At 43.1% G+C, this 16,778-nt stretch overlaps 1 protein-coding gene across 4 annotated transcripts in view; it reads right to left on the bottom strand.

The window, feature by feature from the left end:
- Positions 1 to 10,166, bottom strand: part of CERS6 (ceramide synthase 6) — a 360,958-nt gene extending 350,792 nt beyond the window's left edge. For all 4 annotated transcript variants that reach the window (XM_024122237.2, XM_024122236.2, XM_028478753.2 and 1 more), the window contains exon 1: positions 10,080 to 10,166. In XM_024122237.2, the coding sequence (XP_023978005.2) occupies positions 10,080 to 10,108 (29 nt within the window). In that variant the 5' untranslated portion in view covers positions 10,109 to 10,166. The remainder of the gene's footprint in view (positions 1 to 10,079) is intronic.
- Between the last annotated feature and the right edge of the window lie 6,612 nt (positions 10,167 to 16,778).

Here is a 16,778-nt window from a genome sequence, read left to right as displayed (position 1 = left end):
ATGTATAACTGATTCACTTTGTTACACAGCAGAAACTAACACACCATTGTAAAGCAGTTATATTCCAATAAAGATGTTAAAAAAAATTAAAATTAACACATGTACACCTTAAAAAAAATAACAACAACCATCTGGGTGTCTCCAGCTCCACCCCTGCCAAAAACAACCCCCACAAGCCAACTGTGAGGAAATAAAAGCAAAAGTAGGAATAGGAAGCAGGAGTGGGGTCTGAAAGAAGTTCACTTTGAAGACCAGTAGTGAGGAAAAGAAAGTCCTCCTTAAAAAAAAACAAAAACAAAAACCTGCCCAAATTCTCATAAATGAATCATAGAAAGTTGTGTTTTGTACAATGCAACTTTGAAAACTACTTTTCAATAATATACTTGCCACTGCTTACAATCGATTGCCTTATAGCATACAGCATTTAAGGAAAAACCATGTTCAAATTTTCAGGCGTTTAAATCATTTGCTTACAAAAATGGTTGTGCAATTAAATCGAAAAATAGAGAGGAAGGTCAGATCTGCTCTTCTTCCATGGCAAAAGCTTCCATTGGAAGTATCTCTGGCCTAGGTCACTTGCTTTACTAGAATTTTATCCTATCTTCCTGGTTTGCTTTAAATGGATTGTGAACTCACTAGGATGCCTTTACTTTAGTCCAAGGGATCCTCTGAAACTATACAGTGTGCTTTTCCAAAGACACTTTGCTCTCCTTTTCTGGACATGCCAATTATTAAATTGTTATATCGATAAATAGATTGAAGGAGGTTGTTTGGTTGAAGTGCCTTTCAAAAAAGGCCCAGGGTACTTAAGTGCTCTCTGGCCTTCAACCTTCCTTCCATCACCCTTCATGGAAGTGATATTTATTAATAACTAGAAAACTGTCAAGTCTAGAAAATGAAATCAGGTATTTCTAGAAAATGACTTTTTCTTTAGTCAGTGAATTTTCTTTTTTTCTATTATTATTATTTTTAATTGTGGTAAAATACACATAAAATTTACCATCTTAAACATTTTTAGTGTACAGTTCAGTGGCATTAAGTACATTCACACTGTGCAACCATTACCACCACTGATCTCCAGAACTCTTTCATCTTGCAAAACTGATGAAAGTACATGAGAATACTCATGAAACAATAACTCCCCATTTCCCTCTCTCTCCAACCCCTGGCAACCACCATTCTACTTTCTGTCTTTATGCATTTGACTATTCAGGTTACCTCACATAAGTGCAATCTTACAGTGTTTGTCTTTTTGTGACTGGCTTATTTCACTGAGTATAACATCTTTAAGGTTCATCCATGTTGTAACATGTGTCAGAATTTCCTTCCTTTTTGAGGCTAAATCATATCCTATTGCATGTATATACCACATTTTGTTTATCCATTCACCTGTCGGTCACTTAGGTGGCTCCTACCTTTTAGCTATTGTGAATAATATTGCTATGATCATAGGTACACAAATATCTCTTTGAGACCCGCATTTCAATTCTTTTGGGCATATACCAGAAATGCAACTGCTGGATCATACAGTAATTCTATTTTTAATTTTTTGAGGAAACTCCATATTGTTCTCCACAGTGGCTGTACCATTTTACATTCCCACCAACAAGGCAAAGAGTTCCAATTTCTCCACATCATGACCAACACTTGTTATTTTCTTTTCTTTTCTATTTTTTATAGTAGCCATCCTAATGCTTGTGGGGTGATTTGCATTTCCCTAATGTTTAGTCTAATAAGTCGCTTTTATCCAAATGTTCAGAGAAACAATATAAAGGTGTTTAGGCACTATCTCTGAGTTTTCCTTCATAAAAATCCATTCATTCTTTTTTTTTTTTAGTTTTGTTTTTAATTATTTATTTATTTATTTATTTATTTATTTTGGTCTGCATTGGGTCTTTGTTGCTGTGCGCAGGCTTTCTCTAGTTGTGGCGAGCAGGGGCTACTCTTCGTTGCGGTGTGCAGGCTTCTCATTGCGGTGGCTTCTCTTGTTGCAGAGCATGGGCTCTAGGCACACAGGCTTCAGTAGTTGCAGCATGAGGGCTCAATAGTTGCGGTGCATGGGCTCAGTAGTTGCAGCGTGCAGGTTCTAGGGCGCACGGGCTTCAGTAGCTGTGGTGCGTGGGCTCAGTAGTTGTGGCCTGCGGGCTCTAGAGTGCAGGCTCAGTAGTTGTGGCGCTCAGACTTAGCTGCTCCGCGGCACGTGGGATCTTCCCGGACCAGGGATCCAACCCACGTCCCCTGCATTGGCAGGTGGATTCTTAACCACTGCGCCCCCAGGGAAGTCCCAAAACCCATTCATTCTTAATCCCTGAAACTTATTCCAAGCCCTTTCTCTCTGCCTCATCTTCCATAATAAAGTCAGGATATTATCTACTTCATCCTCCTGCATGTATCCTTTCCAGTATGTATTAATAGAATCTGAGAAGCTTCCTTCCTGATGATGAGGACTTAGGTTGTGGAGGAGAGGCAGGAGGCAGAAAGAAGTGAGTATAAACACATGACTAGAGAAACAGACAATACGAAACCATTCCGATTTAAAAAAAAATCAAAGGCCACCATTTCCTACCCAAAAAGTTGAGAAGCTCATCCCAGTAGGAAAAAACACATGAATTCACAGAAAGTGAAATACAAGTGATTAATAAATATTTGAAATACGTTCATCATGAGTAACATAAAACACACATTACAAGAGTAACATTTTTTTCAACTTTCAAAGAGAAAGATTTCCTCGAATAGTAATAATCTGCATGCTAATAAGGAAATACAAATGAATATAATCTTTCCCAAAACCAATTTGGTGATTTGTATCTATCAAAAACACTAAAATATTTATCTTTGGGCTTAGAAATGTCACTTCTGGGAAACATTCCTTAGGAAGTCATCAGCAATTGAAAGATTTATATACACAAACTGGAAACAGCCTAAGTATCCAACAATAATAGGGGGACTAGTGAAATGAATTACGGCATATCCAAAGCATAGAATAACGTGCAGCCACTGAAAACACTTTTGAATAAGTTTAATTACATGGAAAATGTTCAGATTATATCATTACATAGCAAAAGGCTGCATATAAAACCACATATATGTATACAGTATGAGCTCATTATACTTGCTTTAAAATAGGAGATCAAAGAAATTATTAGGAGATCAAGAAACCTGGTTCTAGATGCCTACCTTGTTATTTTAAGCTGTGTAAAGTTAGGTGCATTTCCTAAATTTTCTATCCTTAGTATCATCTGTAAAATATTGGGAAAATTAATATCTACCACACAGGGCTTGTAAGAGGATTATATGATGTAAACTATGTAAAGTAATAAACTCATACTAGGAAATAAATATTAGTTGTTATTTTTTAAATTAAAACTAAAAACTGTAGTCACTTGCAGTAGTCCAACATAAAACAAATGGTGAGCTCCAAGTTACAACTTCAGACCACATGCCCTGGGCACGCCATCATCCATGGCAGTACCCCGAAAAAGACATTGTGAGAATCACCATTTTGTATTCAATCAGGCCATAGCACAGGCATTTGGAGAAGTCAACAGAGACTATGATGGCAAGAAAAAGTGATGACAAAAGAGCTTATGAAATCATTTTTTTAAAAGAAGGGATGTGGGAAAGAAGGGACCAAAGAATAACTTTAGGCATAAAGATTTTCAGGGCATCACTAATACAGAAGGATCCTTGTAATATGAGTGGCAATCGTGCTAACCTCTTATTTTTACAAATAAAAAGAAAGAAAAAATGCCCCCCTAACAACATTAAGTGGCACACTAGTTACTAGCAAACAAAATTTGTTAACTTTGGTATCCTGACTCAAAAGTGCTTAAGAAGGCTTCCCTGGTGGCGCAGTGGTTGAGAGGCCGCCTGCCGATGCAGGGGACACGGGTTCGTGCCCCGGTCCTGGAAGATCCCACATACCGCGGAGCGGCTGGGCCCATGAGCCATGGCCGCTGAGCCTGCGCGTCCGGAGCCTGTGCTCCGCAACGGGAGAGGCCACAACAGTGAGAGGTCCGCGTACCACAAAAAAAAAAAAAAAAAAAAAAAAAAAAAGTGCTTAAGAAATAAATTGATCAAATGAAGATGGGAGGGGAAAAAAACAATATAATTTCGAGGGTCATGGCTTTGTAAGAAATAGATGACCAACAGCTTTAGAAAATCTGGTTTGCTTGGTGATGGAGGAAGGAATGCTAAGTGCATGTAATAAACATTTAAAATCTCCTATGTACAACAGGGACTGAGATTCTAGTGCTCACCAACGAAGTGCTATCAGGTGAGTAAAACAGGTAAAGAAAGCCTGAGGCAGGTGCAGTGATCTCCTATAAAGCCATGGGACTGGTCTGATGATGGAAGAAATTCATCTGAAACTCCATTATCTTGCCAAGGCCACCTGCCCTTCCCCATCACAGAAGACAAAACACTTCTGAAATACCTTTGGGACTGGAATTGAGGAAAAAATCTAACCCTGTCCATGGAGAATTCAAATACTTTCAACAGAAAAGTCATTAAGTGAACTCAGGGTGTTAATTTCATCAGTCCTTGATGACATTAAATCATTTGTGATCATTTAAAGTTATCTTACCTGCCTTCCCCACTATTCTAAGGTGCTGCCCGTTAAGAGTAATGTCATGTCTTTTATCCACAAATCAACCTATTACAAATAACTACACTATTGCACCCTGTAAATACAAACCTCTTATTTTGCAAGATAAGAAGGCTGTACCAAAGTTCTGCAGAGAATACCACCCCTTTGATTTTAGGTTGTTTTCCAATGAAACAACCATTGTAATCCAATTTTTCTACCCCAGTCAGAAACTGTAGGCGTCAACCTGTTTGTGTCTGACCCAAACTCTTGCCTCTTACACCAGTCTGGCAAAGCAGGTATCTGTAGTTTTAATCTGAATCACACGATCATTTAACAAGCAAAAAAGGTACATTTATGGAGTTAAACATCCAGGATGGATTGCATGAAAAAACCATGTTTGTATGCAAGTTGTTCTCAAGTACTCCATCTTGGGCCATTCTGGCTGCTATAACAAAATATCGTGGGCTGGGCGGCTTATAAATAACAGAAATTTCTCTCTCATAGTTCTGGAGACTGGGAAGTCCAAGATCAGGGCACCAGCAGATTTGGTGTCTGGGGAAGGCAATCTTCCTGCTTCACAGACAGCCATCCTTTTACTGTGTCCTCATGATGGAAGGGGTGAGGGAGCTCTCTGGGGTCTTTTTTATAAAGGCACTAATCCCATATATGAGACACCACCCTCATGACCTATTCACTTCCCAAAGTCCCCAATTCCTACTACCATCACCTTGGCATTTGCAACTTACGAATAAGGATTGCCACTTATGGATTTTGAGGGCACATGAACATTCAGTCCATTGCACACTCCAGTCTTCTAAAATATATCTGACAATATCAGCCTCCATTACAAGCTACATTACAGGAACATCCTTCAGTTATGAAACACCTGACACCCCACTTTTTCCTGGCAGTCATTCACTCACACCTCCCCTCTCTCCTCTAACCATCAGAAATACATTCTCACTCGTTTTCTCTCTGTCCTCTCCTCTCCTCTCCTCAACGGCCTCACCCAAGGCTGCTGCTAAGGCAAAGCTATTAAGTAAACCCATGATAAAAACTGACCCACTGGCCAGACATTCCCTCTGATACAACTGAGACACTGTTGTTCTCTGAGGATTTGGTGGCAGGAGGTCATTACTTGGCTGAATGAGCCAGGCAAGACTGGTGTCAGCCTCTGAAGAATGACAGCTCTCACGTAGCTTGGCACTTGAAGAACCAACCTGACAGGAATGAGCTGCTCATTTCTTACCCAGACATCACAAGAGATGCAGATCTACTCTGGGATCCATCTAAAAAAGGTCTGAGGAAAGAGAGCAATTGCTTTCTCTGGAGAATCTTCTTTGTTGGTTATTCTGAAAGAGTGTCGCTATTTGGATCACAAATGATAATAGCCCAAATGATTCTTTTAACTCAAATCATAACTGAAAAATACAAGAAACAGAACCATTAGCTAGGATATTTGTATGAAAAAAAAATCTCTTTATTCTTAGATGACTTATTTCTACCTGCAAAAAAATAACATTTAGCCTGCTTCAAAGTTTCATGAGATAACAATTAGTAAGCTTCAAATATATCCCTATAGGAATCAGATAACTGGGAAAGTGCAAGCAATCTTGGATTACAAAGGCCATCTGCTTCACTGCATAAATGAGAAAATAAGGCAAAGAGAAATTAGGTGGCTGCCCCAGTGTGAGGTAAGACTGACTAGAATGCGAATGTTCCGATTCTCAATCAGTACTTCCTGCATCTCTCTCCTAAACCCACAAGGAAGAAAATGCATTAATGTTATCTTTTGTAATAATAACTCAAAACATTTTTATTCCCAAATAGAAATTCAGCAGAACTTTAATCCCACATTTATGAATACCAAAGCAACACACATTTTTTTAATGAATTTAGAAGAAGCATTAAGTATAACTCCAGAGGATGGCTCACTGAGCCTAAACAAGAATTAAATCAAGAAAATTCATCAAAAAGAAGACAATGCTACATTATTAAATAATATTTTGCTCCTTGTCAACAAGCCAACAACATAACGGTATACACTACAATTTTCATTCTAGGAGAAACCATCCAATTATTTTTTTTAAAAAACAGATATTTTACTCAGTCAATCAGGTAATATCTATGGTGGCCCTTCTGGTCCCTACCCAGAGCTAATTGTAGTTTAAAGACTAATGTAAAAACCACCAGACTTTGGGCTGTTCACAGAATCAGCAAAAAGTCACTGAATTTAGGCTGCTCCATTTTTAACCAATCATGCTGGACATTCATATTGCTGTCCATATGGTACTATAACATGGCATTGTTCTGGCCACCAGTGCCTTCATTGCCAACACCCAAACAGTGGGGGTGAAAATGGGAAGGTAGGACTGCCCAAATGGGCAAAGCCCGATTCAATTAATTCTTTAGTGCTTCTCTTTACAGAGAGAAATACATAAGACTGAGGAGAATGAATTCAAATTCACAATTTTTGCCTCAACAAGGGCATTAAAGACCCCCATCTAATAGAAATCAAGGTCTTGGATAATCAGCTATTTCATAGATATGTTCTCAGCTCTGAAATAAATGACAATAGGAGCATAAAAGGAATAGAATCCTGGGGGAATGATTTCCTATTACAAATCATTTCATTTTTCAAAGAGATTTACAACCAGCTTTTTAAAATCATGTTATAGGGGCTTCCCTGGTGGCGCGGTGGTTGCGCGTCCGCCTGCCGATGCAGGGGAACCGGGTTCGCACCCCGGTCTGGGAGGATCCCACATGCCGCGGAGCGGCTGGGCCCGTGAGCCATGGCCGCTGGGCCTGCGCGTCCGGAGCCTGTGCTCCGCAACGGGAGAGGCCACGGCAGAGGGAGGCCCGCATACCACAAAAAAAAAAAAGTAAATAAAATCATGTTATACGTTACAGAATACTGCAAAAGAAAAACATTTACGCACAACATGTGAGAAGGGTACCGAAAGTGAGTCATACCCCTGCCAACAATATCGCTTGGTTCAGTTATATTGATTCAGGTCCTTGATGGGTGCTGAAATGAAGGCCACAGGTTGGATACCAGAATGTGTCATTTAGGTTTGAGAAGAGGAGAAACATGCAGAACTTGTAATTCTGGATACAACTATACCCTTGGATTTTCAGAGAAGTGAGAGAGTCCTGAATGGTTAAAGACAGACCTGTCACTACTACAGAAAGAAATAGACACCCTTCCAAAAGTCAGTAGCATCCTGTGGTATATGGGCCATATTGGATTATTATGCTGAACATTAATCATAAACTTTCACTTTCCATACAGGCTATTAAATCACTTCAATTTGGATCAATGACCTGAAAGAAACCCACCAACTCTCTATGTATCAATATGAGGACATTTGCTGTGACTGATAGTTGAAGGCAGCTGACCCCTTTGTGTAAATTCTAAGTCATGGGATTGTGCAAAGGCAGAAAAAGATGTTCAGGAAGAGGAAAAACGAACTTCCAGTCTGCAACCGTGAAATTAGCTTTTTTTTTTTTTTTAAAGCAGAGAAAGTCAAAGTACAAAGCTATCTCCATTCTCTAACATGCATTTTTTCCAACCAAATGAACAGCCTGGAATCAGCTTTCTGCCCACAGGTCAATAGCTGACATGGTTTTGTTTTCCAAAACATAGGACTACACATCTCTTTCAAAACGCATTAGCCAACTAAAAGTGAGGCCAGCCAGACCTGATCAGCCAGAATTGATCAGATGTCATTCGGCAACTGTGTGGAAACCCTACTATGAGTCGCCACAGAGCACCCTGTGTTCCCAAGAGCCTCTTTTTGGACAGATTGCAAGGTCAGATATGAGTTCCCATTTTCTGTAAGTAAACATCTGCTCTACAAAGCAACTCTAACCCTGCAAACACAACACACCCACTTTCTCACAGTAAGTCTCAGCGCTGAAGAGGATCAATGACGTATCTGTGCTAGATTCCAATCATTTTAAAATAGGTCTTTAAATCTGTTCCTCTCTGCACGTCAATCTCTGCATGTGAACAGCTGACTTAGTTCTCAAGCAACAATACTACCCGTTGAAAAATACACCTTCCTTAAACAAAAGATACCTTTTGTTCCCATGAAGCATTGTCTGTTGCCATTCCCAGCAACAAATGACACAAAAGACAAATTCTGCCATCCTCAAGAGTGGCTTTGGACAAACAGAAACACCAAAAAACAGAGCAAAAGCTTAAGAAACAAGACCAAGGTGAGTTGGGGGTAGAGGAGGAGAGGTGGAGTGGAAGTGATAAGTGGAATCTATACTCTGTGATCTAAGAAGTTCAGCCTCTACTGATGAATGGGGGACGGGGGAGGGGAGAGGAATGGGAGGTTGAGGTTTTCAGTTGAGAAAAAGAAGTGTGTGTTGCCTTCCCGGTTTTGTTTCAATAGCACCCGGAGAGTGCGTGGCAGGCACAATCTAGTTTGGTGACTAAGACTGATTCAGTGAGTAACACAAGTTTGTTTATGACACAAAGGAGCTACCCAACCAAATCTGGCAATCATACAAACAATAATGTTAATTCTTTAAAATTGTTTGTGTTTTGGTACCAAATTAAAGTTTATGTTTATTAAAATTCATAGGAAACATCTATCAATTTAATATCACCATTTTGCAGGCTGCACACCCGTCCTGGAAATAAATCGCTAACGGCCCGAAGTCCTGGAAACCTACAAACTATTGTCACTTATTTCCCAGCACTGTGGTCCTGATACTCAGTGTCACTGATGGAAGCCAAACAGCGGCCATAAGCCAAGGAGTCCCTGGTGAATTTCTCCAAAGCACAGTCCGGGCAATCCGTGCGCCCGGGTGAAAGCATTTGGAAGTGTGCGCGGTTCCTCTGCCCTCCGGGCCGCGCGTCCGGAACGTTCCTGGCTGTCAGGTAGGTGGCGACAAGGCTCGGCAGGGAAGCGCTGCCTGGCAGCGCAGCGTGCCCGCGGGGCAGAGAGGGACCAGCCCGGCGGAGTGTGGCGCGTCCCAAGGCCGGCCGTCGCTCACCTTTGTTCGCCCGCCCTCTCCGCGAGGAGGAGAGCGCGGGCCAAGGAGGAGTGCGGGGGGCTACCCAAGTGCTCCGCGGGCCCTCCCCAGCGCCCCGGAGGAAATCCGGAGGCAAGCCAGACCCGCTCCGGCTCCCAGAACCGCAGCCAGGCTGAGGGGTCAGCCTGAGGGGTCCCGAACACAAAGGTTGGGAGGCGTAAGCGCGAGCGCCGGGGGCGCGGGTGCGTGCGCCACAGAGCACGCGAGTGTGCGTGTGCGCGCGAGGGTGTGCGTGTGTGTGTTTATGTGTGTGTGTGTGTAGGGGGAGGGGAGGAGCGCTCGCGAGGGTGTGCGCGCGAGGGTGTGTGTGTATGTGTGTGTGTGTGTGTGTAGGGGGAGGGGAGGAGCGCTCGCGAGGGTGTGCGCGCGAGGGTGTGTGTGTGTGTGTGTGTGTGTGTGTGTGTGTGTAGGGGGAGGGGAGGAGCGCTCCAGCCCGTCTTACCTCTCGAAGATGAGCCGTACCATTAACATGCAGAAGGCCAACGGGAAGGCGAGATAGAGGTCCTCAGCCTGCGGGAAGGTGGCTTCCTCCGTGGTGTGTGTGTGTGTGTGTGTGTGTGTGTGTGTAGGGGGAGGGGAGGAGCGCTCCAGCCCGTCTTACCTCTCGAAGATGAGCCGTACCATTAACATGCAGAAGGCCAACGGGAAGGCGAGATAGAGGTCCTCAGCCTGCGGGAAGGTGGCTTCCTCCGTGTTCTTCAGGTCCGCCCAGGTGACATTGTGAGGGAGCCAAAACCTCTCGTTCCAGAACCAGGCTAAGATTCCTGCCATCTTGCTTTGTCCAGTCCCGTCCTGGGCTCCCGCGGCCCGTCGAGATCTCCGCCGCGCAGGGCGCCCGGGGATGCGCGCGCGGCTGGCTCGAGACTGTGCCGCCGCCGCCGCCTCCTCCGCGGCCGCTGCTCTCGAAGGCTCGCGGCGAGCCCCGGTTCTCTCCTCCCTCTGGCCGCGTTGGGGAAAGGAGCCGCCTCGCCCGTCACATGGCAGCCAGGGCCGCTGGCCCTGATTGGCTCGTCCTCGCGTCAAGCAGCCAGGCACACGCGGCCAGCTAGCCCACGCCCGGAGGGCAGGGCGCAGCCGCTGCGCTCAGGGCGCCAGGGCACCTCTCTGGGAAGTGCCGCCCGGCCTCGCGCTCACAGTGCTCTCGAGCGGCGCTTAGGGCAGCGACCTGGGTTCGGCCGCCCGAATCCGCTCCGGCCCCCGGGCTTGCTCGCACATGCTCAGAACGCCGGCTTCTGCCGCGCTGGAGTTTCAGGGGTTTCGGTCGGCTTCCCGTGCGCGTACAGGCGCTGGGGAGGCAGGTAGGGGTCGGGGCGATCTTCAGATCCACCCTTGCGCCGAGACAGAACAGCAGAAGGAGAAGTAGGGGGCGCAAAGAGCAAAGGAGGAAGAAATAGCAGGTAAACAGTCATCCAGTCCAGCGCTTGGAGAAGGCGGGGGAAAATCGGGTTCTGGGGCAGGATGGTTTGGCAAGAGGCATCTGCCTCTACCCCGCGCCCGTCTTTCCCCATCTCTGACCTTCCAGCCTGGTTTTATTCCTACTCGTCACCAGAGTCAGCGCCCCCAGGGAAAAAGGCCCTCTATTTTAATTTATGAGGTGGTAAGAGAAATTAGGCACTTAACTGCTGTTTGATAACGATGAGATGATGTTGATGATGATAACATCCGCAGCCTTCTGTAAAACTGCCCCACTAAATGAACCTCTCAGAAGATGGCTCCAGACCACATTTTTGGCTTGGCCCATGGGTAGTGAACCTGCACTCTGCTGCTTGACAGGCTCGTTGTTAACGCCTTTTGCATCGGAAACCTTTAAGGTGTTAAGTCTTCGAGGCCTAACCCAGGCACCTTGACTCCCACCATACGTTTCCTCATTAATACGGGAACCATGTGTGGATCAGTTAGGTGGTACATGCAGAACCTGGTTCCAGGGAATACTTCGTTGATTTTTCTCACAAACGTTCGTTTCCTGCCTGGTTCTTCTAGTAAGTTCTACTGGACCCTTCCAAGAGGAAAATAAACAGGCTCTTAATACTTCTTTACCCTCCCTCCGCCTCCAGCTACCACCCTCTTTTCACTCCTTCCCTTTAAAGCGTAACTCTAAAGAACTGCCTATAACTTTTGCTTCCACTGTCTCCCCTCCATTTGCTTTCAAACTTCCGTTTGAGCATTTGCCCCTCTCTGCTGCACTGAACTGCTCAAGATCACCAATGATCTCCATGCTGCTAAACCCAAAGGTCAGTTCTCAACACCTCTTATCAGTGGCATATGGCCAAGTTCGTCAGTAGCTGCCTTTTGAAACACTTTCTTGTCTTGATTTCCAGAAACCATTCTTTCTGGTTTTCCTCCTACCTCATGATCGCTTTTGCTGAATCTCCTTTCTGGTTACTCCTCACTCCTTAAAGTTGGTGTGGCCTAGGAGTCAGTCTTTTGTCCTCTTCTATCTGTGTTCATTCACTTGGTGATCTTATCCAGTCCCATAGCTTTCAATGCCATCTGTGTGGCTTTCAGTGTCCTAGTGATTGCTCCCAAATTTGTATCTCTAGCCATGAACTTTTCCTTGAACTTCAGACTCCTCCACTATCAAGTCAGCTACTCCACTTGGATGTCTAAAAGCCATTTCCTGTCCAAACTACTAATCTTCCCCCTATTTTTTACCCCTCCTGTCTTCTTGACTCAGGCCCAAAACCTGGAGTCACCTTTTTTCCTTTTCTCTCTCATATCTCCTTTATAATCCATCATGTATCCTGTCACTTCCATCTTTAAACCAGACTGACACCATCTCTCACCACTTCTCCTGCAACCATCTTGGTCCAAACCACCAACATTTCTCTTCCAAGTTACCCTAGTAGCCTCCTAACTCCCAATTTCAACACTTGTCCCTCTACAGTCTATTCTCAGCCCATGTGATCTGGTTGAAATGTAGTAAAATCACTTCTGTGCTTAAAACCATACTGCTTCCCCATCCCTCCTCAGTTGGAAGCCAAAGTCATTTCAGTGACCAAAGATGTGGCTCCATGTTACCTCTCTGACCTCACCTACTCTCCTCTCTCATTTCCCTGTCCCTTACTCAGTGTGCTTTCATCACACTGGCCTCCCTGCCCTTCCTGCAAAACACCCAGCATGCCTTCGGGCCTTTGTACTTGCTTTGCTCTGTCTCTGGAACTTTTCCCCCAAGTATCCATGTCCACTCTATAATGCCACTCACTCGGTAAAGCCTTCCCTCGACACCCTAGTTAATCTATAATTGTCACTCCCCACCCCTGCTCTTCCTAATCAACTTTCTTGCTTTATTTCCCTCCAAAGCATTTATCACCATCTAACACAATTTATTTTTTACTTCTTTTACAATTGGTCTCCCCACACGCACTAAAATGTAAGCTTCTGAAAGTTAAAGGTTTGTGTCTATTGCTGTTTTATCCCTAGCACTTAAAATAGTGCCCAGCACATAGTAGGTACTCAATAAACTATTGAATTAATGAATCAGCACTACTCTAACCTCACAAAAATCTTCTCTAGGAGAGGAAAAAATCTGAATAAATAATAGTGTTAAATGTTTATAAACTCATGTGAAGAATAATGTAGGCATAAAGAAGGGCTTCATCAGTTCTAAGGTGGGGTAGGGGTGGTGTCCTTGAAGTGGGTTCATCAGGGAGTAGTTCATCACCATCCTCATTTGAGACCATGCACCCAACTGCTCATTGTTCCTGGTGACTTTCCAGGAAAATGCCTTGACACCAAATGCATTCTTGTAGGCCACAGAGAGGAGTTCTATTAAGGTCTCTTGCCACCTTTGTGGCAAAAGGTCGTGTCATGGTGGACCCGGGCCTTGTGGACCAGGCAGACCCCCTCCATGGCTGCCACTGGTCCCTCATGTCACTCTCATGTATGACCTGACAGGACCTTGCCTTCTCTGCTTTCCCGAAAGACCCACTGTGTGCCCATACATATATATATATACACACACACAAACACACATATATATATGAGGAAGTGTTGGTGACTTAATACCCTGGGACCTGAACTTTGATCCTGGGCAATGGAGGCCAGTGGTACATTTTCGTTCTTTTCCCTTCCCTGCCCTGGGACACACACAGTAGCTTCAAACAGCCTCTCTGAAAATGTCCTGTGATACACAGCACTCAGCTTATTTCAAAACTGTGGCCAGCTCAGGAATTGCCTTGTATTTCCTCTCTTTCTCTGTCTCACTCTCCATTTCTTTCATTCCTGCTTCCCTGAAATTACACCTCCCTGGAAATGCTCTTTTCTTCTAGAGAAGCCAAACTAAGATCATGTTGCTCTCCTATTCATCAACTCAGAAGGTGGTGAGATTTCAGGAACACTTTGAAAGATAGCTTTTGTTGGACCCTGGAAAGAGAACTCACTGCTTATCTGTGAATCTTGCACAAGTCACTTAGTTTCTAAGAGCATGTTAACACCCACCTGCGTAAGTTGCAAGTACCTGTCTTGCCTATGTCACCTGACTTTCCTGAGGCTCACATGAGATAATATATGGGAAAGGGCTCGTAAACTCTTAATAACCTCTATATACATGCACAGCACATGTTTTGTTTTGCTTTTTTATGAAAAACAATGGATGAGCAAGTCAAGCACATCTGTTGGCCAGATTTACAATCTTCAATTACTTCCTTGTTTTCACACCTAAGGGACTATTCATTTAGAAGGCCATATTTTTAAAGGAATACTATTTTTAAATGGAATTTAGGCAGAAAACAACAGGCAAGATGGTGAAGGATATGGAAATCTTGAGGAGACATTTAGTATACATGTTAAGTGCACTAACTTTGGAGTTTTACAAAATGTAGGTTTAAGTGCTAGCTTTGCCAATAATAGCCTATTCTTCCTTAGAAAAAGTTCTTAATTACTTAACCTTTTGAAATCTCAGTTTCTTCACATGTACAAAAGGAATAATACTATTTACCACATGAGGTTAAGGTAGGATTTAAGTGAGATCATGTAAAGTGTTTAACAATTATATGGAGGCGGTTACCGTTATTATTATGTACTGTAGCAATGTGGTGAAAATTCCATTGTTTCAGGGAAAGAAGGATCAGACTCTGCTGGGATAATTTACCTTCAAGGCAGGCTGAGCCTTTCACATCTGAGGATGAGCAGACCTTTGCTTCTGAGATTAGTAGAATTAGCTTTCAGTCAGCAGAGGAAGTGAGGATGACGTCAGGAAGGGAGAGACAGGGGAGTGGAGGGAGATTTCAGAAGCCCGTGCACCCTGCGTGAGATTCCTCCTGATGTTTTTGCTGCTAAGCTGCCATAACATATTAGACACAAACTGCTGAAAACTAGCGATGTTTGGTAGAAACTTGTAAAGACACCCAGTTTTGATATAAGCGGCTTGTACAAACATGAAAGCCGGAGGATGTAAGCCGAAAAGAATTTGAAAAATTGTGGAGATGTATTTTAAATATCAAGAGGTCAAGAAACTGGAATTTGAGTCAGGTGTTAAGGAGCGGGTATAGTCCACAAGGATAGCTGTATCCAGTCACCCTGTGAACCATGGCAGAAACTAGAGGAAAAAAGATTGTTGGAAGGCCTGATATGTATGTTCCAAGATTGGAAGGGCTGTCAGGTGGGGGCAGTTTGACTTGATCTGTGCGGACCTAGAGGGCAGAACTTGGGACAATTGGCTTAAATATCTGCAAGGCTAATTTTATCTCCGTAGAAGTAATATGCAAAGCTGGCCAAAAATGAATCAGCAGTCTCATCAAGCAGGGAACTTCCTATCATGGGAAGTGTTCAGGCAGAAGTCTACCTGTTAGCTATGTTGGGAAAACATTCCTGTCTGAAACTGACTTGGAAATTGATGCCTTCTAAGCTCCCTTTAGTACTTTGGAGCTAACAGAAAACACTATTTGGAGAAGAATCTGCCCTGCCCTATGAATTTTTTCAGTTGGAAGAAGACATGAGGCAATGCCCTAATACTTTAGGACCTCTTCCGTACTAAATTTCTACTCTCTTAGAGGGGAGAGGAGAGAAAGAGTGAAGGAGAAGGAAAGGAAAAAACAGAAGGTAATTACCATGGGACAGAAGTACATTCAAAAGTTAGAAAGAGAAATTTAAAAGTCCAAAGAAATAGATCACTTCTTGCTAAAATGTTCTGATAAAGCCTAAAAGGGCTTTGTCAGAGTATGTTGCTAGCTGCCTGCAGGATCCCAGTTGAAAACAAAATCAAAGGACTTAGGCCACATGGTTATATTGGCAGAGTCTGTTAGTTACCGGCTTCCATCCCTAGCACTTTGAACATTTTTCTGTGCTGTTTTTAGTAGTGGGAAATTAGACATCAGAAATTACTCTGTTATGTGCTATTTGAGAACTGATACTACCTCAGATGACTGTGTTCTTCCTTTCCTTCATTAGTTGTTAGAGTTTTAAGTTCATTCTCGTGTGGATCTAAGAAGGAGGGTAGAATTTCAAAGATAACCTTTCCTTGCAATCATTTAGTTTTGCCTTCAGAACTGCATCTCAGGCAAATGTTCATGTCCATGTCTAAAATAATCATTACCAGGAAATCTCAGTATATATTAAATTAAACTCTACATGCTCATATTTGGAAAGTACACATAGTTTTAAAAGTTTTTCCCTTTGAATTAAAAAATATGTAAATCTACATAATAACCAAACAGATCAGCCCTCTTTCATTGTTAAATTAAGTGCAGAGTAGATACCTAGATAGGAGAATCATATCGTAAATATTCCAGGAATTAATTGATCTCATTTAATTGAATTTCAGACCAATAAATTGGAATACCTTCTGCTGCCCTAATTACATGTGACACTGTAAGCAATCAGCTCCCTGTGATGGATGTGTCTAGGCTGCGATGTTTCTATTTGTCTCACATTTTTATGATCCCTAAATTCACTTAAACTTTAAAATGCAATTAAAATACAGCATAATCAAGATTGAGAAAAAACAAGCTTTCAGAAGTCTATACAGATATGAGTTATGAGAAGATTTAGGTACTCTGATTTCACCAGCCATATATTTTTCAGAAGGCCTCCCCAGTGGTTGCCACAGAATTATTAACAAAATCCAGAGGCCCTGGAGCTTCGTAATGTTTGTGAATGATTTGGCTTAAAGGTTTTTGCAGTCATTTGCACTGTAAAACGGACT

Source organism: Physeter macrocephalus, chromosome 2 (assembly GCF_002837175.3).
Source record: "Physeter macrocephalus isolate SW-GA chromosome 2, ASM283717v5, whole genome shotgun sequence".
In the NCBI taxonomy this organism is placed as follows: domain Eukaryota; kingdom Metazoa; phylum Chordata; class Mammalia; order Artiodactyla; family Physeteridae; genus Physeter; species Physeter macrocephalus.
The sequence above is the reverse complement of the archived record's forward strand: the minus strand, read 5'-3'. Positions and strand labels throughout refer to the sequence as shown.